The sequence below is a fragment of the Corylus avellana genome, chromosome ca1 (assembly GCF_901000735.1).
Source record: "Corylus avellana chromosome ca1, CavTom2PMs-1.0".
NCBI lineage: Eukaryota > Viridiplantae > Streptophyta > Magnoliopsida > Fagales > Betulaceae > Corylus > Corylus avellana.
The window spans coordinates 15,479,590-15,507,216 of NC_081541.1; the positions used below are offsets into that span (position 1 = coordinate 15,479,590).

At 33.8% G+C, this 27,627-nt stretch overlaps 2 protein-coding genes and 1 non-coding gene across 3 annotated transcripts; all 3 read left to right on the forward strand.

Annotated features, from left to right (window-relative positions):
• Positions 1-2,640: 2,640 nt before the first annotated feature.
• Positions 2,641-4,061, forward strand: LOC132167652 (uncharacterized). The gene is made up of 3 exons (XM_059578666.1): positions 2,641-2,923; positions 3,016-3,147; positions 3,340-4,061. The coding sequence occupies exons 1-3, from the start codon at positions 2,828-2,830 to the stop codon at positions 3,775-3,777; spliced, it is 666 nt and encodes a 221-aa protein (XP_059434649.1). The 5' UTR covers positions 2,641-2,827; the 3' UTR covers positions 3,778-4,061.
• Positions 4,062-11,682: 7,621 nt separating this feature from the next.
• Positions 11,683-12,932, forward strand: LOC132161668 (transcription factor bHLH147). The gene is made up of 2 exons (XM_059571842.1): positions 11,683-11,835; positions 12,087-12,932. Exon 2 carries the CDS (start codon positions 12,149-12,151, stop codon positions 12,773-12,775), a length of 627 nt encoding a protein of 208 aa, XP_059427825.1. The 5' UTR covers positions 11,683-11,835; positions 12,087-12,148; the 3' UTR covers positions 12,776-12,932.
• A 9,263-nt stretch (positions 12,933-22,195) lies between these two features.
• On the forward strand, positions 22,196-22,346 carry LOC132168268 (U4 spliceosomal RNA). Its single transcript, XR_009438789.1, has one exon. It is a non-coding gene; the product is annotated as a U4 spliceosomal RNA (small nuclear RNA).
• Positions 22,347-27,627: the final 5,281 nt, after the last annotated feature.

The following is a 27,627-nucleotide window of genomic DNA, read 5'->3' on the forward strand; positions in this document are numbered from 1 at the left end:
CCACACCATATAGATATATACATACAAGCTCCATGCATGCAGGCATTCTTGTAGCTCACAAGCTCAGTGCTGGTTGGGCCTCTTGTCATCCGTGTAATAATGGTGACTGTCGGGGGATGTTCCAGAATTAGAATAGCTCTGGTAGGTTGGGTTCACTTCATCCACATTGTCGTTGTTGGCTTTGCCGTCCGAGCTCACAGCGCCGGCGCCCTTGTTGGCTGCTGCAGCTTGACCTTTTGCATCACCGCCACCAACATTAGCCTTTCGCCCAAGAGTTCCTTCGTTTAGGAGATGACGCCCTTCTACATTGGCTTGCAGAGTTGCTAACACAAAGATAAACGCAACGAAGAATACAGCAACAGTCTTCATGATCGATCACCAAACCCTGAAAAGTAAGAAACATAAATATTATAATGTATAATTAATTAAACTTAATTTAATCAATTATTACTTACCGGCCTTTTCTGCTCGAAGAAGATTTGCGTTGTGGACAATGAAAGAATGGGAGGCAAATTGGTGGCAATATATAGGCAGTCGATGGATTAATAGTTGCGTGACAATTCAGAGCACTAGTAAAGCATGGGTGGTGGTGGGGGCGTCACAATAGCGGCATGCACCATTGAGACTTGAGAGAGAAACTGTGTGGCCAGTGGCCACCGAAGAAGTAATTATGATTAAAATTGATAATTCAGCATTTCATTGTTAATATTCAATGATTTAATTATTAATCGTGGCTTATGCTTTCAATGTCGGGCTCCAAATTGTGTGATATTCTTGCGCGATAATTCTCACTGCAATAATTACAAGCCCATTTCATTTTCACTGCATAGAATTGTAGTCATCCTTTTTAATTTATATATTGGTGATCAAGGTTTTTAACGGCAATGATTTGGTCAATGAGCAACCACTAATTCATCCAATAATGTTCAGTTAGTGGTCGACATACAGTAATGGTGCTTTTTTGGCAATATTATTGTGATAATAAACTAAACTTTTGGATTTTTTCTTTCCTAATTACAATAAACTTTGTTAAAATACTAATTAATGAGACCTACCACTTCTCCATTTCTTGTTTATCTTTCATCCATCGTTTGTTTTTTTTTTTCAAACCGACCATTAAATCTGTTTTCATACATGTGGGTCTTACATATCTAATACTTAATTTTTTTTAAAAAAAAATAAGTGGAGATGGATGTGAAATGGATAGGACAGAGAAATAACATTTCTTAATAATAATTATTGATGGTGATTTTGAGTATTGATGGTGATTTTGAGTATTGTGAGTGATGAACTGAATGGGATGTTTATCGGTTTGTTTAGATAGTTTTGAGGGATATATATCTCTAAGACTCGATCTAATCATCCAACCAACCCCTTCGATTTATTAAACTAAATAAATAAATAAAAAATCTATCAATCAAACCGCAGCATCCAATCGAGAGGTTGATTTTTTTTTTTTTTTAAGAATAATTTCATCATTCATTCGTTCATAAAGATCATCCGGAGCATGAGAGTACTTTAGAAAAACAACATCACACGAATACAACAAAAAATTTCTTCTATTCAGACCCTGTTCATTATTTGTTTTACCCTGGACATGTGTGTCTCATTTTTGGCCTAAATGCCAATAAGTAACTAGGAATTTGAATGGCAACAGCATATATATATGAATCACAAAGAATTAAGTCCAAGGATGCAACTTGCAAACACTCGGCACTTGGCAGACTGGGATCGTTCAGTAAGGGGTATTGTTGAGAAATTTGAATTGGGATATTTATGTTATTGCACTGATGCTATATATATATATATATATATATATATATATTCGTGCAATACTTTTTATTTGAGCCGTTGGTTCATTTTAAATTAATGCTCCAAATCATGATAGCAGATAAAATAAAATAAAAAAAAAAAAAAAAAAAAAAAAAAAAAAAAAAAAAAAAAACAGGTGGCTTGCATTGCCAAGGTGAATGTTCCATCGAACTAACCTTTTAATTACGAGAGTGGTTCAACTATTCTCAATAGCTCGTTTTGAGTGGGAATAACCATGGTTTATAAGTGATTAAATAACTTTTTAGTTCTTACTTCAACAATTAATTCTTGGTATGGATGAAAAGACGGTTAGTAAAATTCATTAACCACCTCGGTGCCTTTGTTAACCGCTTAGGTGGTTAACGGTTAATAAACCTAATAACCGCTAACTACTTTTTAAAAGAAAAAACCAAAATGGCATCGTTTTTATACATTTTATATATATATATATATATATATATATATATAAACAAACAAACAATGTCATTTCATGTATATATATATATATACATGAAACGATGTATATAGGAGGTTAGTGGGCGGATAAACGCCCGCCTTTTCACCTTTAATTGCAAGTAACTTCTCATTTTTTTTAATTGTCAAAACTGTACATTTAAAATAAGAAATACTATTTAGTATACTTGTGTACAATTGGATGAAGTTGCAGTAAAAATCACCTTTAAATCAAAACTTAACAAAAAAAAAAAAAAAAAAAAAAAAAAAGCCCCTCAATTTAACCAATTATTAACAATTATATAGAGTTATTGGATACGGACCGAGATTGGTTTTGATCCGATCGGATTCATGATTCATCCCAGCCTAGTCAATCAAAGCTCTGATGATCTTATAGCCTTTGATCACATAATATAAGGCTAAGTAATATGATCGAAGGGACACTATCAGCGGTAATCTTCTTCTTTACATTCTTTTCTCTATCTCAGCGCACACTATATATACCTCTTTCATATTCCCCAAAAAAGGGGTATTTCAAAATTGTCCCGCCAATCAGAGCGAAATGAAGGAGCACCAAACTCCACGGAAGGACTATGGCCGTCCCTCAGAGCTTTCGAATCGGAGATCCAAAGACTCCTCGTCCAAGAAGCTCCAAAATGTACAAATCTAAACCCTAATTTTCCAATCTCTGCGTTCGCCTCCGTCGCGTTCGAATTCGATTTCCTCATTCCCTCTTTTTCTTCTTTCCAGATCACCAAGAAAAGCTTGAACGCTGCATTCATCTCTGTTTCCGAAGATGCTTTGGAATCTTCAAACGAATCGGTGGATTTATCTTCGATTTCTGAGATCACTGACTTTGATCACAATGGAGAAATCGCAGAAGTAAGATTGAATCTCAACCTATGTGATTTTCGGTTCCTTTGTGTGCAAATCGTGTTTTAATTTCTCTAAATTATTTCGATTCAACTTGCACCGTTTGGTTTCTGAGAAAACGTAGGAAATGAAAATTAATATTGTAGTTTGATTGAATAACATTCTGTTTTTGAGTTCTTGACTCGCGTTTCTTTTTCCTAGAGCTTCTTGATTGCGGAGAATCCGTCACTTTTTGGTTCATCTGAATCCTCTCCTCCTTCTGACCTTACTCCATCTTCCACGATCACCGCTGGCATGCAAGAACCAGGACAGCTTGACGGAACCATCGAACCAACTGGTTTGAAGACCGGTTCTGTGGAGTTGGAGATCGTGGTCGACATTCTGAAAAGAAATCGAACTCAAGTCCTGAACTCAGCGGATGTAGATCCTCAATCTAAGAAGATTCTGGACGCACTGATTGAGATCGTTATTGAGGAGTTCTATAATCGACCAAAAGAGAGAGACCGCTTTGCTGAGCTCGTTTCAATCAAAATTCAAATAGTGCTCCTCTCTTTCTTCTTGTGGATGCTTGCAGTGGCAGTAGCTTTCTTCTTCGGTTCAGCGGTCCAACACTCTTCCAGCAGACATCTTCCAACCTGAACAAGCATTAGTGGTGAGAGCTTTAGTTGACAGGCTTAGTAGGTCTACTTTTGCTGCTTTTGTCATGCTTTGCATTTTCGTTTCTCTCAGATAAACTTTGCTACATTGGAGTGTATTGAACTGGAAAGTTCTAGTTGATCACTACATGTGTAAATGGAAATGATTGGTTGAGTACTAATTCACAAATTGAATAGTACAGTAGGCATCTATGTCATAGATAGAGAGCATTTTTCTTGTTTCATGCAGTACATACCAATATTTCTTAAGTCTAATTGCTCACATAAGCCGTTAAATTCATTTCATATTGATAATTGTAAGCTCTATGAGCTGTCTGTTTGGCATGTAGAAATTCAAGGTTTAATGTATCTTGGCCTCCGATGGTGGCATTTACATAGAAATTCAAGGTTTAATAGCTATATTTGCGTCACTAATGCATCTGTATGCGCGCGCGCATTGACAAATCTATAGATTAGTGCTAATGTAATGTTCAATAAAGGAGGACAAACTATTTTACATGCTCTGCCCACTTAGAAGTCATAATTGTGCATGTGTTACATGAGTAGGAACCCTAGATTCTTTCTTATTTAACCACTGTAGCTCCCTTTCTTTTGTTTGAAAGAAATACAATTAGTTTACATCAAATGGATACATCATAGATATAGAGAGCTTTACATCTTAATGTATTCAACCCTCTGATAGTATCTGATTAGTTATAGGCTCCCATCTTGATCTGCAAAAACTTGATCAGGTGTATTCTAGAATACCATATTCTTTCGGATTTTTCTTTTAGGTTATAAATAGTTTTTTGATCCCCTTCAATGTTTAAGATCTTTGATCTAGTTTGGTTTGTTGTAAAATAATTTGATAGAACAAAAATTCTTGTCGATAAGTAAATAATATTAATAAATAAATTAACAATAAATAAATATAATTTTACAAGAGCTTAAAATTAAGAATAAGGATATTACAATATTATAGAATCACGTCAAAGCGTTGTCTTTTGTTAAAAAAGATTGTTAGGGATAGAAGAATATGTTGGTAAGGAATTTGTTACTGCGAATATTTTGGTCTACGTAGCCTCCACTTTCTCTATTTTCTTCCCATTCAAACCTTTCAACATGGTATTAGAGCTTTAACTACATCGCACATCCTCTGATTGCTTCCGCTCCTCTTTGCTTCTTCTTCCTCTTGTTTTTTTTGTTTTTTGTTTTCCCTGTGTTTGTGCTGCTGATTGTGGACTTCTGAAAATTGGGCTGAAGGGTCCAATTTCATGAGCGTGTGATATATGTTATGGCAGTCTGCGTACTGAGCCCAAATCTAAAGATACGAAGGGAAGTTGTATATAAAGCCAAAGAAAAACTGACAAGGAAAACAGTATACTCCAACGTGTTTTTTCTGGAAAAAATAAAAAACAATAATAATTTAGACGCCACAGTTAGAAGCCCCTTTTTCGTTGTGACTCTCTTTAGAGTCTCTACCCATTTTCCTCGCTGCTCCCAGTATGTGCTGTCATTACTCATTAGTAATCTTGTGTCGCATAAACCTGGTTCGTATTTAGGCCACAAATAGGTTTGTATATGTTGTATGTGAACTAGAACGGGCCTAAATTAAGAATCCACCTAGCTAGCTAGCCCAAGATGAAGTGATTTCATTAGTTAGTGAGAGTCCACCATGGATGATTTCTCCTGCCCTCACACAGGTCTTGTTCACCTAATCTGATGCTTGGGTCTAACAAAAAAGTACTCCTAATGATAGCGTCCACTTTGCCAAAGTGGCCTTTTGACACTTTTGTCTTTTGAAGTCAAGTGATAACTCAGAGAGGGCCTGCTAGAAAATGAATGTCCACCGCATTCTATTTGTCCTTTATTGATTTGATGAACCCAGTCCGGTCAATCATCTAGGCGGATCAATGTTGCTTATTGTCCAGAAACAGCTTCGCTCCCCAGAAGCATGCTTATGATGGAAACTGTCCATAGTCACAGAAAAGATCCATAGAGAATTGTAAACAATTTCACACACCCACACAAACGCTCACAGACACTTATGCCTGCACAGATTTAAATATATATTTTTTGAAGTTGTACCACTGACTGGGATGTACTAGAATTTAGATTTTCTATTAAGTTAGAAAATTAAACGTAATGAGAGTTTTCACCAAAATTCTTGAGCACCCAGGCATGTCTCTCTACCAGCTAGGTTAATTGTTTGATTATGTCATCTATACATTTCATATAGTAGTTAAAATGTCTGTATTGTGTCAGACTTATCCAATTTGTTTGCAATAATCTGTTAAAATAATAATCTGATCAACCTTAATTAGAAGTGCAGATGCTTCAAATTTGATCACTGCACACACACATGCACGCACAGAGAGAGAGAGAGAGAAAGGGGTTCAAACAAAACAATACCTTTCAACAAGTTTCATAGAAATGATATCTTCAATATGTGCAGTCAATGATCCAAGCAATCACGTCATCTATAAATGATACATGCACTGTAAAGAAATCATGGTGGGTAGTTGGTAACATGTGATAGAAGGTACAAAATAGGAGTAAATCCAGTCAAACCCTAAGTAGTCAAAAAAAACAAAAAACGATTATGATTTGAAAAAATAAAGAATATACTAGAGAAAGCACTTCTTATTCTAGGCTTATTGTAGGGAGAAATGCACTAAGAAAAGCTAATGGTGGTCCTTCAGATGCATCATCCCTATCCTTAAGAAGCTCTGTAGCTGCCATTTGGTTTATCCTTGTAGCTAATTGCCTTGTTTGTAATAATGATAAGAGGCCACCAAGCATGTCCTCATTGGCTCTTTCATGGAAGTAGTTAAAACTTACAAAATGGAAATGAGATGGATAAAGACACCCATAAAATTTTAGAGGCTCTTTCCTCTGAAAGTGGAGTTTTTTGAAGGGACAGATAAGAATCCAATTTGACAGTTTAATAATCGATGGGTCAATAAAAAGAGCCATGACACTCACTAGTAGGAATCGTGTAGAAGTGGGTGGTGGGGTAGCTATAGTTAAAGTGAATTATTTGGTGTAACCCACAAAAATATTTAAGTTTCTGAATGAGAGAGTGAACATTAATTGAGATCTACCTGTACCTAAAGGTATAGACTTGTTTTAATCCACAGAATTTGTAACTGTTGAATGAGATTGTGGAGCTTTGTTGTATAATTAAGGGAGAGAGAGAATATTGTACCACAAGCATTTACTGGCGTCTAATAAAAATGAATTAATTTGATTATGTTTCCTCCCAAGTACATAGCACTTCTAAGTCTGAAATATGCTGTTTAGGACGTAGATAATTGGAGGTTGGTTTTCACTGTAAAAGAAAATTGTGGTCTAGTAATTTTCTCTTCTAATGCATCCCATCTAAACATTCTAAACAGGTTTTCAGAGTGATCTGCAGACATGAATTGAAACATGAAATATCAAAGAAAACTATGTTCATGTATGGACTCGTATAAAGGCATGCATGCATGCATGATGCCTGATGCATGAATAGATCCTTAGAGGCACTCTAGGGCTTAGCTGGCTATTTTAGTATATGTTTATGCCAAGTCAAAGACAGTGGTTTTAGTTGATATTTTTACTCGTCGCAGAACTTCGGTATGCATTTTAGCTGAGAACAAAATCTTGTGGTCATTGCATTATCTTCAAATATTATTCATTGATAGTTTTGAAAAACATGCTGTGAGGATGTAACCGTTCTACCTTCCCCCCTTAAACAATTCATTGTTAGCAAATTGACTTGCTAGCTCAATGCCAACTAGAAAGCACATAAGAAGCAAACAGTGCTCTTTGGTTGCACTTGCTATTTGACTGTATTTATTTATATGCTGTGATTTTAGTATGGGACTGTTATTATCACTAATTTAAGGAATTGTAACTTTGGATGCTAGATTTCTTTTGTTTTGTAATATCCATCCTTGTGAAAATTAGATGCCTATCCTGAGTTGAATGAAAAGTTTCCTAAAGAAAATTAGATGCTTAGTTATGTTGTACAAAATAAGCTGTAAACAGCAGGTGGGTGCTGAGTGAATTTGATTCCCATGGCTTGATATGAGCCTTAATCCCTAAGGAATTTGGTTTTATTCACCTCGGAATTAGATGCAACTACAATCTAGGCAACAGTAACACCAAAATTTCTGCTCACCAAAAAGTAACCTCTGTGGAGTTGGTGTCTGTAATTTAGCTGGTCAGATTGGTCAACAAAACCTTATCTTTGGTTGGACCTGATCCTGATCAGCAGCCCTCCCCTTACTTTTTAGTTGCATCAAAACTTGGGTATTGCTATAGAAGTCTGAATGGGGGGGATATCCAGCAATGATATGCAATGATTTCTAACATCATACACACTATGACTAACAACTACCACCTTAAGGAGCCAGTAGGATTTATTAAAAACCCAGGTTTTCTAGGATCATCTTAAATCATCCTTCACCATCCATATGCAATAAGTAAAACACTTTCTGGTGCTCCTTAATGCTCGCACCCTTTTTGATTCCAACTGTTAATTGTGTCTCACACAAGGGAGGCAATTTCCCTTGAGCATCATGATGCCCACTTGGATTATAATGTTAATAGTACTGTTTCAGTTTCCCCAAAAGAAATATGTTAAGGTTTCTCATTTCATTGTCCCTGTTGACATACACATGGGTACCATGATTTTGATGAGAATGAGGATTAGGTTCATGATTAATCTAAATTTTAGACAAACTAATTTTTATTTATTTATCATAATTATACTGCCATTAAGACCTTTTATCTCAAAGTCTGGTTGTCTTTATAAAACCAAATAATAATTGGTACGCGTGAAGCTTTCTTTTGTGGTCTCTGAATTCTATCCAATGAAAAAAGAGATGGTAAATGTCAAGTGGGCAAAACTACTCACCTTCTTAATGCTTCATATCTTGATTATTATGATATAATTAGGGATTCCAATTGGATAAAATATCTGTTCCACCTAGGAAAGCAGGGGACCCATTGCAGGAAATGTGGAGCTTAACTGTCCACACCTCACAAAAGGAAGAAAATTCCAAAATCCCAACAAATAGGAAACAAGGCCGGAGGTAGAGAAGTGCCAGAGAAACAACCCACATTGCACATGCATTTCTTTTGTTTATCATTTCTTTTATGCATCATCAACACCCCCATAATCATTGCACGGAATGAAAACAAATATTATGCGGGACCCCCCTGGTTCCAGTCAATTAGTGGAAACCAACACCCATGGCCACATCCAATTAGGCTATGACATGTCACCAATCTTTATTATCATTCTCTTTATTAACCTTTGCTATTAAGATTCCCGTTTGTTTGTTTGTTTAGGATGATTTCTCAATTTTTTTTTTTCCCCCTAGTTTTTAGTATTTTGTGTGACAAAAATAATATTTAAATTAAAAGCTTCTTTAGTTTCCATAAAATGATTTTTTTTTTAATCATAAATTATTTTTTGAGTTTTAACTTCTCCATTTCAAATCGTCGGAGTTTGCTAGACCTTTACCAAACCACAATCAAATCATGACCTAACCACCCCCTAGAGGCTGCTGAAAGTCGCCTGTCGTTTTCGTTCATCGCTCATTTTTCATACAAGTTAAACGTTAAAAAATATTTTCAGATAAATCATTCTTTTTTATATTTTCTGACGGAAAATATTTTACAAACGGAGTCTAAGACGGTAAATTGTTCCCAATTCTGAATTTTGGAAAAAATTTACTTGTTCCCAATGCTTTTTTTCCTGAATTCTTTTACTGTTTTTTCCTTCTTCTTTTATTATTATTGTTTTGATTTAAAGGCATAGTTGTATTTTTATAAATTTATGGTGGTATAACAGACATTTTACATGGTCGTTTAAATTTACAAAAAAATTTGCTGATATACATTACAACTTTTTAAAGTTTGGAAGCAAATGGTATGATAATTAAAGGGGAATTAGTATAGTTTTTGTTTAGATATTTTAAATCGTTTTGGGGCCGGATGCCCAATTTGATGTTAAAGTTGGTCAAATGAACGATTTAAACCCATCTTGAGTAGGATTACAATAGTGCTACTGATCCCACACCTACCTTTCAGCTTAATTGTAGACTTGGCACTATAACTTTTAGCTTATTGGTTTGATTGTTCTTTTGCTCTTTACACTCCAACGATCTTATCCGCATTATGCTACAGAACCCATCAAAGAGATTGGCAAAAATTGTCGGTTCGATCGGATTCATCATTATAAAACATGTCACTATAAAATAAAAATTTTAAGACGTTTGATTTTTAAAAATGCATATAAGCCGTATCAAATAATACATTTGATGTGATTTGGTTTAAAATTACAATAGCCTCTTAGAAAGTTTTGTAGGAGCAACTTTTTTTTTTTTTTTTTTTTCCTTTGTTTTTTTGCCTTGGTAAATTTTAAATCTAGGGTCTATCCTATAGTCACTTTACTGCCTAAGTTACGGCCCAATGATATCCTTTAGAAACAAAGAGCTAATAAAGAAAAACAAATCAAACAAACAAACAACTCAGCCCACCCTTTTTTACCCTAAGCAAACACTAATTATCTATTGTGTCACATGATGTCCCGCATTGCTTAGAATTAAAGAAAACAAGATAGAATCCTGTCACATTGTATTGTATTGGATATATTGGTTTGACGCTCTTTGACCGGCTGCAGTTAATTCCCTTGAGATGAATGTCAAACCGTAAAATAGGGTTAAAGATATTTAACTTTGTACTTGTAAGAGATTAAAGATATTCCATTAGGGTGTCGCATCAGGTGCAATATATTTTTTTCGGCAACACAACAAAGTAAAAAACAAAAACGAAAGACGGTTGGAATGGTTGAATCGTTTTCTTTGGCCAACAGGTTTGCTCGGCCACTCCTATATCAGCCATCACCTGTGTTTATGGAAGTGATTCGGCCACTCTTAAATTATCCCAACAAATTTATATATATATTGTAATGGATCTCAATCTAGATATTCTAGAGTTTTTAGGAAATTTGATTATGTAGATTTTTTTATTTTTTTTGGAAAAAATCAAATTTAATCCATAGGTATTCAATTTAGACAATTAGGACTTTCAACGTCATATCAATTAATTAACAGTATGCCACATCAGACTAATTAATTTATGTTACGTAACTCTCATTTAACATTTTGGGTGCCAATTTAGGTGCCATGTGGTATAATACCACTTACTTCAAATTACAAATATACCTCAAATAAATAATAAAAAAAAAAAGTTATTAATAATTATTTTTTAAGGCAACTATGTCATGTGGCACATGAGGTGTCAAATAAAAGCTACATGACATTAATTGATTGGTTTGATGTAGTATATCATTAATTAATTGGAAGGGAGATTGACAACATGGCCTATTAGAAATAAGAAAAAAAATTTAATAATCTAATTTTTAAAATTAGAAACCTAAGGAATAAATTGAAATTGCATGAAAACCTAAGTATTAAATTTAATTTTTCTTTTTTTTTTAATATATATATATATATATATATATATATATATATATATATATATTAACATATGTTTTCAAATTAATCATTTTTAATGATTAGTATTTATTCTATGTTTTTGTATAAGCAAAATAAGTACTTATATAACTAAATAATAAAGACATCCACTTAATTAGATATTAGAAGTACTGATATACCGAAAGCTTAGAATGTCACAATGTATCATTTTTAATAATTAGGATTTTATTTTTTAATATTTTTTTAAAAACAAAACTCTTAAAGATGATGATATTGAGCCACGAGGTGGATGGTCTGTGCCCCCTAACAGACCATTACCCAAAAGCACGCCGAAGTGGGTCGGCGTGGTGGCGCACAGTGCAACAACGCAAGGGCAAAAATAAAAATGTGGTATCGATTAAACGACGCGTGCTTTGCTCTGATTCCTTTATAACCCTCTTTCCCAACCTTTCTCTCTCCCTTCATCCACATAATCACCAATCGACACCTCACCCACTCCGTTCCGTTCCCCTCTCTCTCTTTCTCTCTCTCTCTCTCCATTCGATCATTTCTGAGCCACTCTCTGAAAGGTAAATTCTCTTATTCCGCAATTTTCTTTGTTCGATTATTTCTTATAAATCTTTTTTTTTTTTCTGGTAAAATATTTTGAGATTTTGATACCAGAATTTGATCACATCCTCTGCCATGAATCTTTTTTGTTCAATATCGATCCGAAACCTTTCGAGCCAGATTTTATCCGATTCCGATCGAAACAAATAATCAGATTTGGTTTATGGAAATCTGGTTTAATCTTACTAATAAATCTCTGAATATTTTTCAGGTGTTGGACAGAGGAGTTTGAAAATTTTGTTGAGTATTTAGGGCGGAGAGAGATATTCGGTTATGGCGTCGACTCTGATCTCAAACCCCGTAACGAACTCCGATCGATCAAAAAAGAAGAAGAAGAAGAAAATCCAAGAGAAGGACCACAACGATGATCACAACCACATAAAATGGAAATCGGAGGCGCAGCAGCAAAGCTACTCCTCCAAGCTCGTACAGGCTCTGAGCCAAGTCCGGCTCGGTCCTTCGCCTTCTTCGCCTTCGGCTGAAGTGCCTCGACGGGGACGAGCCGTGCGCGAGGCCGCCGACAGAGTCCTGGCCGTGGCTGCCAAGGGCAAGACGAGATGGAGCCGGGCGATTCTGACGAGCCGGCTCAAGCTCAAGTTCCAGAAGAAGCACAAGCGCCAGAGAGTGGTTTCGGCAGCCACCGGGACGACCCGGTCGTCGTCGAAGAAGCCGAAGGTGAGCGTATTGAGGCTGAAGGGGAAGAGTCTACCGGCTGTGCAGAGGAAAGTCAGGGTTCTCGGCCGCTTGGTCCCCGGTTGCCGGAAACAGCCGTTGCCAGTGATTCTAGATGAAGCTACCGACTACATAGCCGCGCTTGAGATGCAAGTCCGAGCGATGAGCGCCCTCGCCGAGCGCCTCTCCGGCTCCGGCGCCGGCTCTAGTTCCGCGCCACCTAGCTGATGACAATTGCCACGTGCCATTTCGACTCTTTTTTCCTTTTTTTTTTTTTTTAATTTTCTTTTTATTTTCCCCCTTTAATCTTTCTTTATTCTCTGTTAAATACATGTCCATTTCTCTTGCAAGTAAATCTATCTCACACTTACCTTTCCAATTCTCAGCACCTCCTTCCCAATCCTTCCAATAATTGAATCCAACTCTCTCTCTCTCTCTCTCTCTCTCTCAATTTTATTACCATTAACAAAAAAAGAAAAAGAAAAAAGAGATATAATAATATTAGCAGTTGGCAGTCGGCATATCTATTTATTCGTATTATTCAATACACCGGTTGAATTAGTGTGAAAGACAGACATGCTCGCCGGACTTGCAAATCTGTCCTTTGGATATTGTACCCAATTATTTGTTAATGTTTGGCCATGAAATGTTAATTTTACAAAATCTTTTCACCTACATATTACAATATAATATTCTCATTGGACTTGGTGTTCCAAGTACGATGTTACATATATATATAAACAAATCATACCCATATGAGTTTTCAATAATTGTTATATTTGCTTGAAATTGGTTTGAGCTTAGGTACATTTTGATGTTTGATACTGGGACGGGAAGTCAACACGCGGCACATGGAATGGAAGATTTTTACTATATGCTTCATGCTGCGGCTGTGCTCATTATTAATATTATTATTAATTTATGGGGAAGGGCATTTGGTCATATTAAGTCGAGAGCAGAGTGCAACATGTGGGAGTGTCTTGAATAGCTAACTCCACTGCCCAAAAAAGTTGCCGAAAGCGCCAAAAGTATTTATTAGACAAGGGGGGTTACATGTCACATGGCTTCTTGTCCCCACCTTATAGAGTGCATTGACATTTCACTCCCCATCCCTCCAAGTTTTTGGATGAGGGCAAGAAGAGCATGTGAGAGATCTCTGAATTGAATTAGACTGAACCCCAGCTTTTGCATATATTTTTGTCAGCTGCCCTACTAAACGGAGCAAAGAGTCCTTTGGGAGGGTCACTCTCAAGATGCCTAGTGGGGCTTATACTGTTCCCTGTGTCCCAAACTCTCAACAATTTTCATCTCTCCTTTTCCATTGCATACCCAATCGAGGCACACGGGTGCTTATGTTTCATCACTATCACTTGGATTGGTTTCAAGATCATCCCAGTTGAAGGACCACCATTGTTTCCAACTTCAACCCACATGCCACCATTCATTTCTTCTATCAATGCCAACACTCCTACAACACGCATCAATCCATGTGCCCTATTTATGTTTTTACGTGACTTGACCCTGTCGTTGTCGTCGTCACAGATCCGCTCCGATCATCAGATACAAGAACATTTCAACCATTTATTTGAACGGGTGGGTCTCATTTTTTATTTTTATTTTTTTTTATATGACAAGTAAAAAGGGATTGATTTTTGGCACTGTGTGGTCTCTTATGGGAAGAGCACTGTTAATGTGTCCCCATCCGGCTCCAGCTCTAATAATTGGGGTCAAAATAAAAAGAAAAGGTGAGCGGTTTGCTTATCAAAACTCGTGTTGCTAACTTTTAATGCACATGTTATAGTCACAATCAGCAGCAAGGGCCAAGGGGAGTTCCTTGGAATGAAAAAGAGGGAGAGATGGGAATGCACGCACCAAATGTATTATTCGTGTATCAACTTATTCATACGTGATAAAGACACTTGAGGTCTTTGGGGCTTTACAAAAATTCTTTCATAATTGAGCTTCCTCAATAATTTCTGATAACTTGTCGCTTGTCTTAGAAATTTATGGGAAAATATCACGTATTTACTTCAAACTAATATTCAATTTGTATTGTTTCTCTCTAACTAAACATTTATTAAAAAATTTCAATGTCCTTTAAATGACAAAAGTACCTTTAATAAAAATATAAAAAAATCTAAAAAATTGAAGAAGATTAAAAAGAAAAAAAAAATTATTTCTATTTTTAGGGGAATTTTTGTCTTATTCAAAAAAATTTAAGGGATTTTTTTTTTTGCATGATAAAAATAGTACATTGCAAATTTTTGGTAATTTGGAGATGGGCATTCATGCAATTTTTAATTTGGGAGGATATTACAAATTAAGTATTAGTTTGAGGGGGAGAGTGCAATTTTCTCAAAATTTAAATTGATTTAAAAAAAAAAATTGGTGAATTTATGCGATTAATATTTTACATCTTTGCTTAAATTTTAAAGTTAGATGTGAGGTGTAAGGTTTAGTCACAATTCATTTTACACATCGCATGCATGATAAATGATCATTTACTTTAAAACGCTATAAAGTGATAAAAAAAAAATTATAAATTTTAAGTAATAAATCGACATTTGAACAGCTTTGATTATACTTTACAAAATACTTCAACTTTCAATATATTTGATTTGTGCTATCAACTACTATGATGGCATAAAAGCAAGATTGAGAGCCAAGAAACATGCCAATCGATTTGATATTCAACAACAAACTTCCTCCCCATTGAAAATCTCAAAAAGTTTCCATCACCCACCACCCCACTAACACATTATAATCACTCTTCTTAATTAATTCATACCAACTTAATTTGGCATGATTAATTATCAACTATATATATATAATCACTTAATTTCAGAAGAAAATCTAGCTAATAATAAGTACATGGTGGCCACGGCTAGGTAGCTAATTAGCTTATAATCCAGAATTATTAGGTCCCAAATTAAGCTAATAATACAAAAGATGTCGACACGAAAAATGAGGTTGTCTTTAAGACCACTTAGCCCAAACGCTACGAAATCTAGTCATAAATTGAAAGGTGTCGGCTCCAAGGGGCATCAAATCATTAGTGCTTAGCATGTGGCAAGCAGCGGGTGGTTCACAGCAGTTGCTGCTACTTCCCATCAGCCCCCATGTGTTTGTGCTTTCTTGATACATTTACCCTCAAAAGAATGCCTTAATTGTTTAAGCAATAGTTTTATCATCATAACAGAATATGTTTCATTTCACTTTCTTTCAAAACATATTCACATGGTCCTTGAGATTTCATGGATGAGTTACAGAAATCTTTGTCCTAGATTACTCAAGCAACAAGATCCTTAATTTCCTTCTCTATTGTTGCTATATATTCTTTGGGAGAAATTTCACTCTAGATCCTTGAACTACTATGCGTTTTAAGAACATTTTTCTAAGTTTAAAAAACTCTCAATTTAACCCTCCTGAACTTTGAATTTGATTCAATTGACCCCTATCTGTCAGATTCAATGGTTAACCTTTAATGAAAATGACTAAAAAAAATTAATTTGAAATTAAGGGTAAATTTGAAATTTCATAAAAAAGTCAAGGAAATAAAAGTTATTTTATTACTTTTATAGTTTAAAATCTGACAAAATGGAAACATTACATCAAATTAAAAGTTCATGGGTGAAATTGAAAGTATTTTTAAATTTAAGGGGTTTTTCTCAAAATACGTTATAGTTTATGAGTTTTGAGTAAAGTTTCTCCTATTCTTTTATATATGTCTATTTGTTTTCCAATCATGGGGCTGGCCTAGTGATTTGAAAACAAAAGGTTTAAAGGGAAAAAATACACCTTTATTTGCTCACAATACTTAAATCAGTTAATCATACATATCTTTATCAACAGTGAAAGCAGTTTCACTTAGCTTTCGGAGACTTTTTGGGCTTTGAGGGAGGGGTTTAGGTAATTGATAGAGGCATATTATGTAGACGGGTTGGAGTAAATATTTTGGGTACATCTAGCTATTACAACATTAGCCACATTTTCAACGAGAAATGACCGAGCGTGTTAGCGCAAAAGCTGTTTCTCATTAGATCAAACAACAGATTAAATTGGCAGTGCACAAAAGTCATTGACGCTGAACAAGTTCTTTTTTACAGTACTTCTTTAGATATTAACCTAACTCACTCGTATGGACAGGTCCCAATAATATGATAACTTTAGTGATCCACTTGTAGAATCAAATGAGACCTATAATAATTCCTATAAGAGAAAGAAAAAAAAAAAAGGCGATTTGAACCGTGTCCCTTGACTTGATCACCTATTATATACACACAATCCATGTCTCTCTCTCCACAAGTCATCTTCTTCCATTTATGGTAAAGCTCTATCCATCCTCAACATACATTCCATGGCTCATGGCTCATGGTTCGTTGCCGTCCTGACGTAGCTCCACTCACCAATAATTCAAACTGTTGCGCGAAGCCAAAAAAAAAGCCTTCCCACCGTGCTCGCCGCCACCGTGCCTACACTCAGTGACGGAGGAAGGGGGGTACTGGCAGGGGCCAGGGCCCCCCCAAATGACAAGGAAAAAAAATTTAAGGTAAAAAAAAAAAAAAAAAAAATTATAGTTAAATTTTTTGCTAATTGGCCCTTACCAACTAAATTTTTTAGACATGGGCCCCTTCCCATTTGCAAGGCTGGCTCCGTCTCTGCCTACACTTATTGTGATCATGTTGGTGGGAGAGATAGAGAATAAAAAAAATTGGGCAAATTTTTTGCCTTTGTTACAATTGTTCTCTGCATTTGGAGAGGAACAGTAGTAAATCCAAAACAATAGTAAATTAAAAGAGCTCTTAGGAAAGAACCCACTCAACGAATTATTGTACCAAAATATAAAATTCTAAAGCAATTCTCTTTGTTAAAGCATATGCATTCTAAATTAGTAAATTATACATTTTTTTTCTGGTTACTAATTCCATCCAAATTCTCTTTCAGGCTTCCTTTCTTGTTGTGCTTGGTCTCGGCTGAATTAAATAAATAAATAAATAAAGATAAAGAGGATACTAATTTAGCAAGATTCTTAGAACATGGTTGAATACATGAGGAAAATCATTAGTTACATGTGAGATGTCTGAGCAGCATAGGCATTAGAAATCACTTTTGGGCCAAGTAAAACCATTTGATTTATAAGCTTTTGAAATGGGTCTGCTCCATGTGAGCATGAGAAAAGCCAATAGAAAGAAAAGGACATGCATTTAAAAAATTGCCAAATTTTAACCTAAAGTTTTGTAAACCCACATGGAGGGGTCATAGCTTGTCCATTAAACTCCAAGAAAAATAAAGTAAAAAGAGAGAAAAGAAAAGGTGGTGTAGATAGGAAGCCCATATGGTCACCACTCACTAGTGATGGACAAGTTCACTCATTTCATATTCCCAACTGCCTTCTATTTAATGTCACCACAATATTTCCCTCGTCGTCTTCCACAGTGCCAAAATTGTAGCTACGTACAAACAAATATTAGGGTTTTCAGGTTGGTCTCGAAACGGGTCGAGAACTTTTCTATGTGATTCGTCAAAAATAGTAATGATATACACATTTTTATTCTCACATTTTCTGACGCAGCTTTTAAAATTATCATTAATTAAATTTTATCCGTCATAAATTTAATAGTCATTTTAAAAGCTACGTCAGATAATATAAAAATACTTGAGTGAGACACCTTGCAACAATTGTCTTAAGAAGTACCTTCTTTGATAGTGACACTTGCAAAGTAGGGTTGTTATTGAAAAATCTACTACCTTAACAGTAGCTTTTTTTAAAAAAAAAAAAAAAATTTAAATAAGCCTTTTGTGGGTGACATTTATTTAAAACTTCTATATACTTATACTTACAAGGAGAATGACAGCTATGATCGTAGTGCTTTCCTTTTTTTCAAAAAAAAAAAAAAAAAAAAAAAAAACACTTAACCTAACTTTATACCTTTAAGTATTATCTTAGTCGACGTGGGAGGATATCCTCCTCTCTTTTTTTTTAAACAACATCAAGAAGAACTTCAAGAGGAGGGGAGATCTAAATCTAAATATTCTCTCCTTCCCTTTTACGGTAGCAGTGCTCGATGTCTTCTCTATAGACTCCACCGGTCTCCGTTTCTGGTGGATTGCTTTATCTAGTTTGAAGATTTGATCGTCTTCTTCGGCCAAGGCGTGTCTTTCGAAGAGATGTCTATGATGCCGTGCTCCTCCGCTGCTGCTTGTGGTGTTTTGGTTTTTAATTTTTAATTTTGTTTGTCCTGGCATTCAAGTTGAGGATGGATTTGTTGTCCTGGCCTTCAGGTTGAAGATGGAGTAGATCGGTGTGGGAACTTAACTTTCACAGCCAGTTTTTTAGTTTCTAGTGGTTTTTTATTTTTGTTTTGTATTTGAGTTACTCATGTCCCACATCTAGTCTGGACGAAACAGATCTGCTCCTTAAATGTAATTGTATATGGGTTAACGGAAGCTTGAAGTCATTTTTATGACTTTGTAACCTTCATAGCTTTTGGCTATGATTTTTCAGAGATGTGTGCTCTGTGATGTAAGAGCTTTATGTTTATGAAATTTCATCAATGAAAGTTCCATATTTTTCAAAAAAAAAAAAATAATAAAATAAAATAAAATAATTCTTTGCAGCAAATAATAACATGCATGGATTAATTAGATAAAAAGGATTAATATTAATTGGTTCCGCTGGTGTTATAAATTCTACAAATTATTGATTTATTGTACGTGTAATAGTTGTTAATAATTGTGTATGATAGAATAATAGTTTAAAAAGCTGATGGTTGCGGGCCAATTGGGTGTTCTAATATAGAAAAAAGAAAAAAATAAAATAAATAAAATAAATAAAATAAAATTATATCAATAATGAAGAGATAATTTGTAAAAAAAAAAAAACAAAAAAACTTAAGAGAGTCACAATCGAGCAGATCAACATCTATAGGCTGCTGGCTCAACTTTATTGCCTCAAAATTTAATACAAAGCAATCACAAGTGTGCTAGCTATATATATATATATATATATTGGTGGTCCTTTTGCTACAAAAACCTTTATTAGATACGCTTGCTTGCTCCATTTTGTTTTCTGAAAAAATATATAAATAAATTAAGGTCCCATGTCTTTCAACTTGGAGCGGTGCTGCCAAAATTGGAGTCTGAGTGGGACATCAGTTTCAATATTTCACCATATACGGTGCAAATCGTGGTGCCCATTACATGTCAAAATCCTACTGCTTTTATGTACGGACTTGGTGCCGGCTGCCGCATATGAAGGCTGGCTTTTTTTTTATTATTATTTATTTATTTATTTTTAAGTTGATAGGCGATTAGAATTATTATTCTGTCTGGATATGACTATGGTAGTATTTGCTTGCTAAAAATTGTATTGAAAAAGTGTAGACTGTGAAAACCACAAATACTCTCTAAAAAGTACAATTGAGCCATAGCTTAACTCAATCTCATATAAATTAGTAATACTATACTGGTTAATCAAGTATAAAGATTCTCATTACGTAATTTAGCAAAATTAACCTTAAAAAAAATAATAATTCTTCCTCCTTTTTAAGAATAGTAAAGGTGGATAAAAAAATATATATTTAAAATTGAATAGTAAAAATGAAATGTATGAGCATTAAAAAAAAAAAGAGTAGTTAAAATAACGGTAATTTTTAGCTAAAATTTGTTAACCTGGACCTAAATATATACGCTAAAGCATTCTAAGTTAAACTCTTGAACTGTGATTTGTAAAGATGTTATCAGATTATGATGACAATATATATAGTGAATAATTGTGATTATTATTATGTTCTTATTAGTGCTAATTAAGCGTCATTATTTTTGGTAAGTCATGCTAAATCATATTTACAGCATGAGGCATGTTAATGGCACAATTTTGGTCTAACTTTTCTCTTATTTTTTAGTTTTATTTTTTTAGAACATAAAAAATAAAAATAAAAATTTTGAAACAATAACATCTTATGTGGTCCTTTTTTTTAGTTGGTAATTTTTTTTTAAAAAAAAAAAACACAAAAATGGTATTTTTCTTTATAAAAATGGCCATTCTTTTTTTTTTTTAAAAAAAAAAAAAAGGTCATTATTATGAAGAAAAAGAGCATTTAAAAAAAGAAAAAAAAAAGAAATACAAATAAAAAATGACCACATAAAAAAAAAATTAAATAAATAATAAATAAATAAATAAATAAAAAGTCAAAATTCTGCCAAAAAAACTGTGCTTTTTTCATTTTTCTTACAGCACATAGTATATACCAGGGGTCCAGGTCTATGTTTCCCTCAACTCTTGCCCGTGCCAGGTGTTATAATTTGGATTTATCATCACAACCGATAATCTTCAGAAAGGAAGAGCATTTGCACCTATCAGTCGCCCCTCGTGGTCTGATTTTAGTGCCATTAATATTTATTAAAGTAATCCCTGGATTTCCACCGAGGAATAAAATAAATAAATAAAAAGGAATATTATATGATGCCAATCGATTGCTTTCATGCGGACACAATATATATATATATTTATAAAGAGGACAAAAAGGTCTAGTGGTCCTAATTAAACAAAGTGCCTTACAGATAATTCACATTATCGACCTCTTATATATCGTGTTTCGGCCATGTATATGAACCGCGTTGCCGTGCCGTGCCGTCTCAACCGAAACAAAGATTCTCAGTGGCGTAATTAATTCATGTGCCCCAGCCGCCATTTTACTCATAAAGTGCCACGTTATTGGGCGGTGACGTGGATTCAACTCCAGCACAAGTAGGTCGTAAGTGTTTCACATAAGGTCTTTAATACTATTTATAGACATTAAATATTGATAAATAAGTAAAACCGTCAAAAAAAATAAAATAAAATAAATGACTATTATTTGGATTAGTATCGATAAGGTGTGCCGTTGTGGACGTCGGCCACAATAATATAGTAGTATGTTATGATCTTAAGTGTCCCACATACCTTAAAATTAATTAATTTTTTTTCTTCTAATTGAATAAAGGAAAATAACTACAGTGATAATCTTTCTCATTTCAATAAGGGATCGTGTGGGAATGCTTCAAAAAACAAAATAGAAAACAGCCCATTTAATTAAAGCATAAGCACGTAAATTGGCGCATCGAGACACTTTCAAAGCATTCTTAAAATTAATTACTTTAAACATGTATATATATAAGCTCTTGGACACAATTTCGTTACAATTCTATTTTCGTTTAATGCCTCAACAACATTCATTGAACAAGACATGTCAGAGCTTGATTTGTAAACATGTTTTGAACGAATATAAGCAACATGGCGGTGAAGAATCTGATTTGCAAACTCAACGTATATATAATAAACTAAAATTATTACCTGTTTGTCATATAGCTATAACGACGTGCATGGGCTGAGAAATTTAGAGAGTGGGGATCCAAATTCATATCGAATGTTCATTGAACTTGGAAAGAATTATGGGAATAATACAGAGTGTTTGGATGTGATAAATATAACGTAGCAGGCGAGCAGCAGGGGAGGCAGGTGTTTGAGGAACAACGTGGGGACAAGATCCTGATAAGCAACTGCAACAGCCTTAGATGTTAAGTCCCCGAAGTCCCACACCGGAAGCGAAGAGAACCACGGGAGGCCAACTTGGGTACAAAAGGAGAGCCGAGCGACTTTGTAAAGGCATCTTTGCGCTTGGGGCAATGACGCAGCTAGTGAGGTTCTAACCGAGGCGCGTCTATTGCTGGTTGAAAACTATTTCCAACCCCCCTCTAAGGTCTGGGTTTGGCCCTGGCCTTTGAGAATTTCTGGAAGGGCTCCCCTAGGGGTAAAGCCCTACAATAATAGTCTAATTTATTTTTTTTCCTTTATGGGCTGTACTCTTCGAAGGCCTATTTGTGGCAAAGTATTTGGGCTTAGTGTCAAAATATTTTGTAGTATTATTTTAATTTTGTAATTAGAACATCGTAATTAAGTAAGTAAAGAGGAATGATCTTTCTAATGTAATAGATATAGCTTGTGAGTTTGTGAGTTTTGATATGATATAGATAAATGTGTATTTGTGTGTACGTGTTTGTATGTATGTATACATATATATGTGTGTATGGGGATAATGACTTTATATACATACTATAAAACATACATATAAACTTAAGATTGGATTATTTATTATTCAAGTTAATTTGTTTAATTAAATCAGATGATCAATTGCAGAAAAAAAAAAAAAAACAATTGTCATATTTATTTTAGGGTAATGCTAGGTGTTCTTCTAGTATTTTCCTAGTGTTCTCCCAAATGTGATGTGGCTTTTAAACTTACCGTTGAATTTGAGATTATCATTATTGACTTTTAATCTATTGGTGATTTTAAAAGCCACATCATAGTTGAAAGAACACTAGAATAACACAAAACATTTCCTTATTCATATAAGGAATAAATAAGTTAACTGCGTAACTCATAAACAAGTTCAAGTTTGCCAAAAAAATAAATGAAAAAAATTTGAACAAATTATATATATAGTTATGTGATAAGGTCGAGTTCGACTCATGTTCGAATAAAATTTAGGGGTGTCAATGCAGGCGGTTTCTAACCACTATAACCGCTAACCGTTAACTGCTTAACCGCTTAACCGTATTAACCGCTAACTGCCTAACCGTTATAACAGCCTAACGGTTAGCGGTTATTAGGTTTACTAACCGTAACCACTAACCGCTAACCACCTTTTTATATAATATATTTTTATAATTATAATTATAAAAATATTTATACATATAACATAATTACTTGATCATTAAATCATAATTTGAGTATTAATATATTATCATTATAATTTATATGATTATATCACATGATCAATTGATTATTAAATCATTTGATTATATAATAACAAATTATACATATATAATATGACATAACTCATAAGTATACCAATTCATACTAATACAACAATTAAATATCTAGAGACTTATTTTCAATGTATGTTATAAACTTATAAGTCTATATAAGTCTACATATGTATATGAATAATATAAATGTATAATATCAATACTTAATCATATGATTTAATGACAATTCAAATACTTTATTCAAGACTTCAAGTGAATCATATTATTAATGTACAATGATGATATGATTCGTATAATATCAAATTAAGTAATTGACATTTGATTAAACAATGACCAATGTGTTACTTATAAACACAATTTAAATATTAATGTATTATCATTATATGTTGTGACAGTTGTCTGAATTTTGAACTATTTTTTATATGTTGTGTTGATTTTTTTTTTTTTTTTAAAAGTTAACCAGTTATGATTTAATATTTAAGGAAATTTTTTTAAAGTACAAGTAAATGTAAATTTTGGGTCAAATATTTTTAATTTTTCAATATTGGCTCTTTTTATAGCAATTGGGCCCAAGAAGACACTAAAAATACAAAAAATAAAAAATATGAGGGTAAAAAAGAAGCCCAAAAAGGCCCAAAAAGCTATAAAGAAAGCCCAAAAAGGCCCAAAACAAAGCCCAATTTTGAAAAAGCGATTAGCGGGCGATTATCTATTTTACTAACCGTTAACCGGCGGTTAACCGCTAACCGGTTAGTGAAATCTACTAACCGCTAAGACGGTAACAGTTAACGGTTATTGCCAATAACCGCTAACCGTAACCGCCTTGACACCCCTAATAAAATTAAATGAACAAAACTTGAACATTTAATACTCAACTTGATTATAGCCCTATTGCCGTGAATAAGAGGGACAACTCATGCAACCACGAGGCTTTGTATGCTTGGCTTAACATAGTTTGATCACGGACGGAATTAGAATTTTAGGTTGGGGGTAGAAAAAAAAATATAGAGGAGTAAAAAATTAATTTTGAAGGTCTTCATAAAAAATAAATAATTTACGAAAACAAGTCAAGTTGTTTATTTATTGTTCCACATTGATATAAGATAATTTACACTTTGAATGCATGGGCCTTTTGTTTCTTTTTTGATGGGGGCATGGAAGTTTTTAAGCATGAACTCTTTTTCTTTCTTATTTTGTTATGGGAAATGTTAAGTGCTCTCCTAATATTCTTTTAGTGTTCTTCCGATCTTAAGTGGATATTATTTTCTAAAATCCAAGTGAGAGAAATAAAAATAACTTTCTTTTTTGTTTTTTTAGAAAATAATATTCACCTAAGACCAAGAGGACACTAGGCCTTGTTTGTTAAATTACATCACACTCCCTCGCACTATTCACTTTTTTTTTTCTTTTTTCGAAAAAAATCAATACAATTCATTTTTTTATATCACATCATTTACTTTTTACTATTATTCAAATAAAAAAATCATTACAAAACAAAAATTTTTCATTTTTCAATACAACTTTTTCACTTTCCTATAACAATAATTATTTCCTTTTTTTTTATTTTTTTTACTATGAATAGTGCCGTATAATGTTGTTGTTGGTTGCCAAACGGCACCCAAGCTTTAGATCTCTCAACCTTCCATTTTTTCTGAGGTTGAAAGTGTGACATCCCCAGCCTGTTAAGGCTGAGTTTGTCACTTTTCTTCTTTTACAACAAAAGTTCTTGCAAAGATCTATAAGGTCTATCACAGTACTTGATCTTAAAGGATACGATAAATGTATAAAATATTATTCAAGAGATTTTATTACAAGCGAAATTAGAAAACATTAAATTTTAGTTGCGAAATATCATATTATTACAATCACTGATATGAAAAGACTTTGAAAGTTAATAATTATTCCCGCCCCCATTCCGGCCTTCTATTCCAGCGTCCTTTCTACCTGAAAACAAGAAATAAAACTGAATGAGCCCAAAGGGACTCAGCAAGTAAAATCCACAACCATAAATAGTTTTACTCATTGTTCTCAGTTTTGAAAATCGTTTTCACAAATAAATATACATCCAGCCATAATAATACATGTATGTACGGTTGCATCTTCCGTAACATATACATACTATTACATCTAGTAATAGATCATCGTCATAAATCATCGTTATAAATCATCATAGTATATCATCATTGTAAATCATATTATCATTTTCTCATATTAGGGCCCATGTACACTGTTACCCATGTGTATGAGGGTTGCGGGTCCTTATGACCATGGCACTGAAGTTACTGAACTGTGGCCTCAACCATGCCCGACCGTCAATTAACTCTTTTCTTGGTGCACTCAACGGTCTGTTGATGGAATACCACCTTCTGGCATAGCCTCCTTTAGTGGTTTCGCCTCCATCCGAGTATCGGTACCGAACTCTCATATTTACTTATCTTGGGGCCAAAAATACTCTCCTCCATACATGTGCCCTCATTTCATAAACATTTAACTCATTTCTTGTACTTTTCTTTGTACTTCTTTTGATGCATCTTAGGCAACATGTAGGAGGGTTTATCATCATTCTTCTTTCTTATAATCATCATTATTTATCAACTTTCTTTTCTCAAAAATGGAAACTTTTCCAAATATAAACTTGTGTACTTAGAAAGCATTTAAAGAAATAGAAACTTTCTAAATAATTCTTTTAGAAATCCTTCATGAATGCAATATATCTCCATGACAGATAAATAAAATAATCATTTACAGTTTGATACAAGAATATATAAATAGCATGACATGAAGTAATTTTAGAAGGGGTAGTGAATTTACTTACCTCTAGACTGAAGCTATGAGCAGTCTTTAAACTGCTAATTAATCATCTTGAAAAAATATCTTGTTGTTCCACTCTGTTTATTCACAACTAAATTAATAACAATTCACGAAAATCAATTAACTCCAGTCTACTCCTTTAGGGAAGTTAACCCATTAAAATAGAGAATCAACTCCCAACACTAATTCAAAATTCTCAAGAGTGAAACCACCCAATATCATCATGATTAAATCAAAAGATTCTCATCTAAGGCCTATTACTCAACTTAAAATCAAATACCCAAGGCTAGAGGAAGAAGAATTTTACCTTTGAAGAACCCATTTTATTATTCTGCAAATTTCTCTTTTTGGCCATCCTCTAAATTTCTGTTTTCCCCCCCCCCCAGCATCTCACCCGCTTTCTTTTTCTCATGCTTCTCTGTCCATCTCTCATTCTATCGCAACATTCATTCTTTCTCTACTGTCTCCTCTTTCTTACATCTGTAAAGCTCCCCCTCTCTATCTAGCTCTCTCTCTCTCTTACTCACGTAAATTCTATGATTAAGCAATATGTTGAGCAGGGGAGATGAATTAAATATGCGAAATAAAGTAAAATGGAATGAAGAAAGAAGAAGAAAGGAAAAAAAAAATATTAAATAAAGGAAAGGTAGGAGTGTTGTTGGCAAGAGTGGGTTGGTGAAAATAAAGAAAAGAAATATAATATAACTTAAATGGTAAAGAAGGAAGGATAAGCGTGATTGAAGGGAGGAGAGAGAAAAGTAAAGGAAAAGGGTGTTGGTAAAGTCAAAAATGGACAAAGAAGAAAAGTGGACTAATTTGGGTACAGATTTTCTGAAATCTGACCCATCATAATCTGTCTAATGTCCTTATTTAATCAGTCACCAAAAATTATAATCAAACTCCAAAATATATTAATCAATCTTCAATTATTATATCTCTTCAATCACCCAATAAAATAATCAAATATAAATCAATATCATATGATCTAATAAATTCCTCAAGATTAAATATCATTACTTAATTATTATCAAAATAAATATCTAAAATAAGACTTTTCAGATCTGGGGCGCTACAGAAAGTCTCCTCTTCAGTTTCTTTTTTGTGCAGTTTATCATTCATCGTTGTTTCTAGATTTTTTTTTTATTTTTTCTTTTCTTCGTACATGAAGTAGCTTTCTCTTTTTGGAGAGCCATTTTCCTATAATTTGGCGTTAAGCATTCACTCAGTTTCTCCTTTTTATTGGGTATGATATGACAAAGTGACAGATTTCATTAATTTACTTAAGAAAATTTGATTTCATTGAGTAAACTGTTACTTTGGCATACCTTGAAGACTTATAAATTATTATTTTATACCACAAGAAGTGATTTGTAATTTAGGCCAACTATAATGATCTATTAATTATTTTTTATACCACGTGGAGTGATTTATAATTTAGGACAACCATAATGACTAATTTT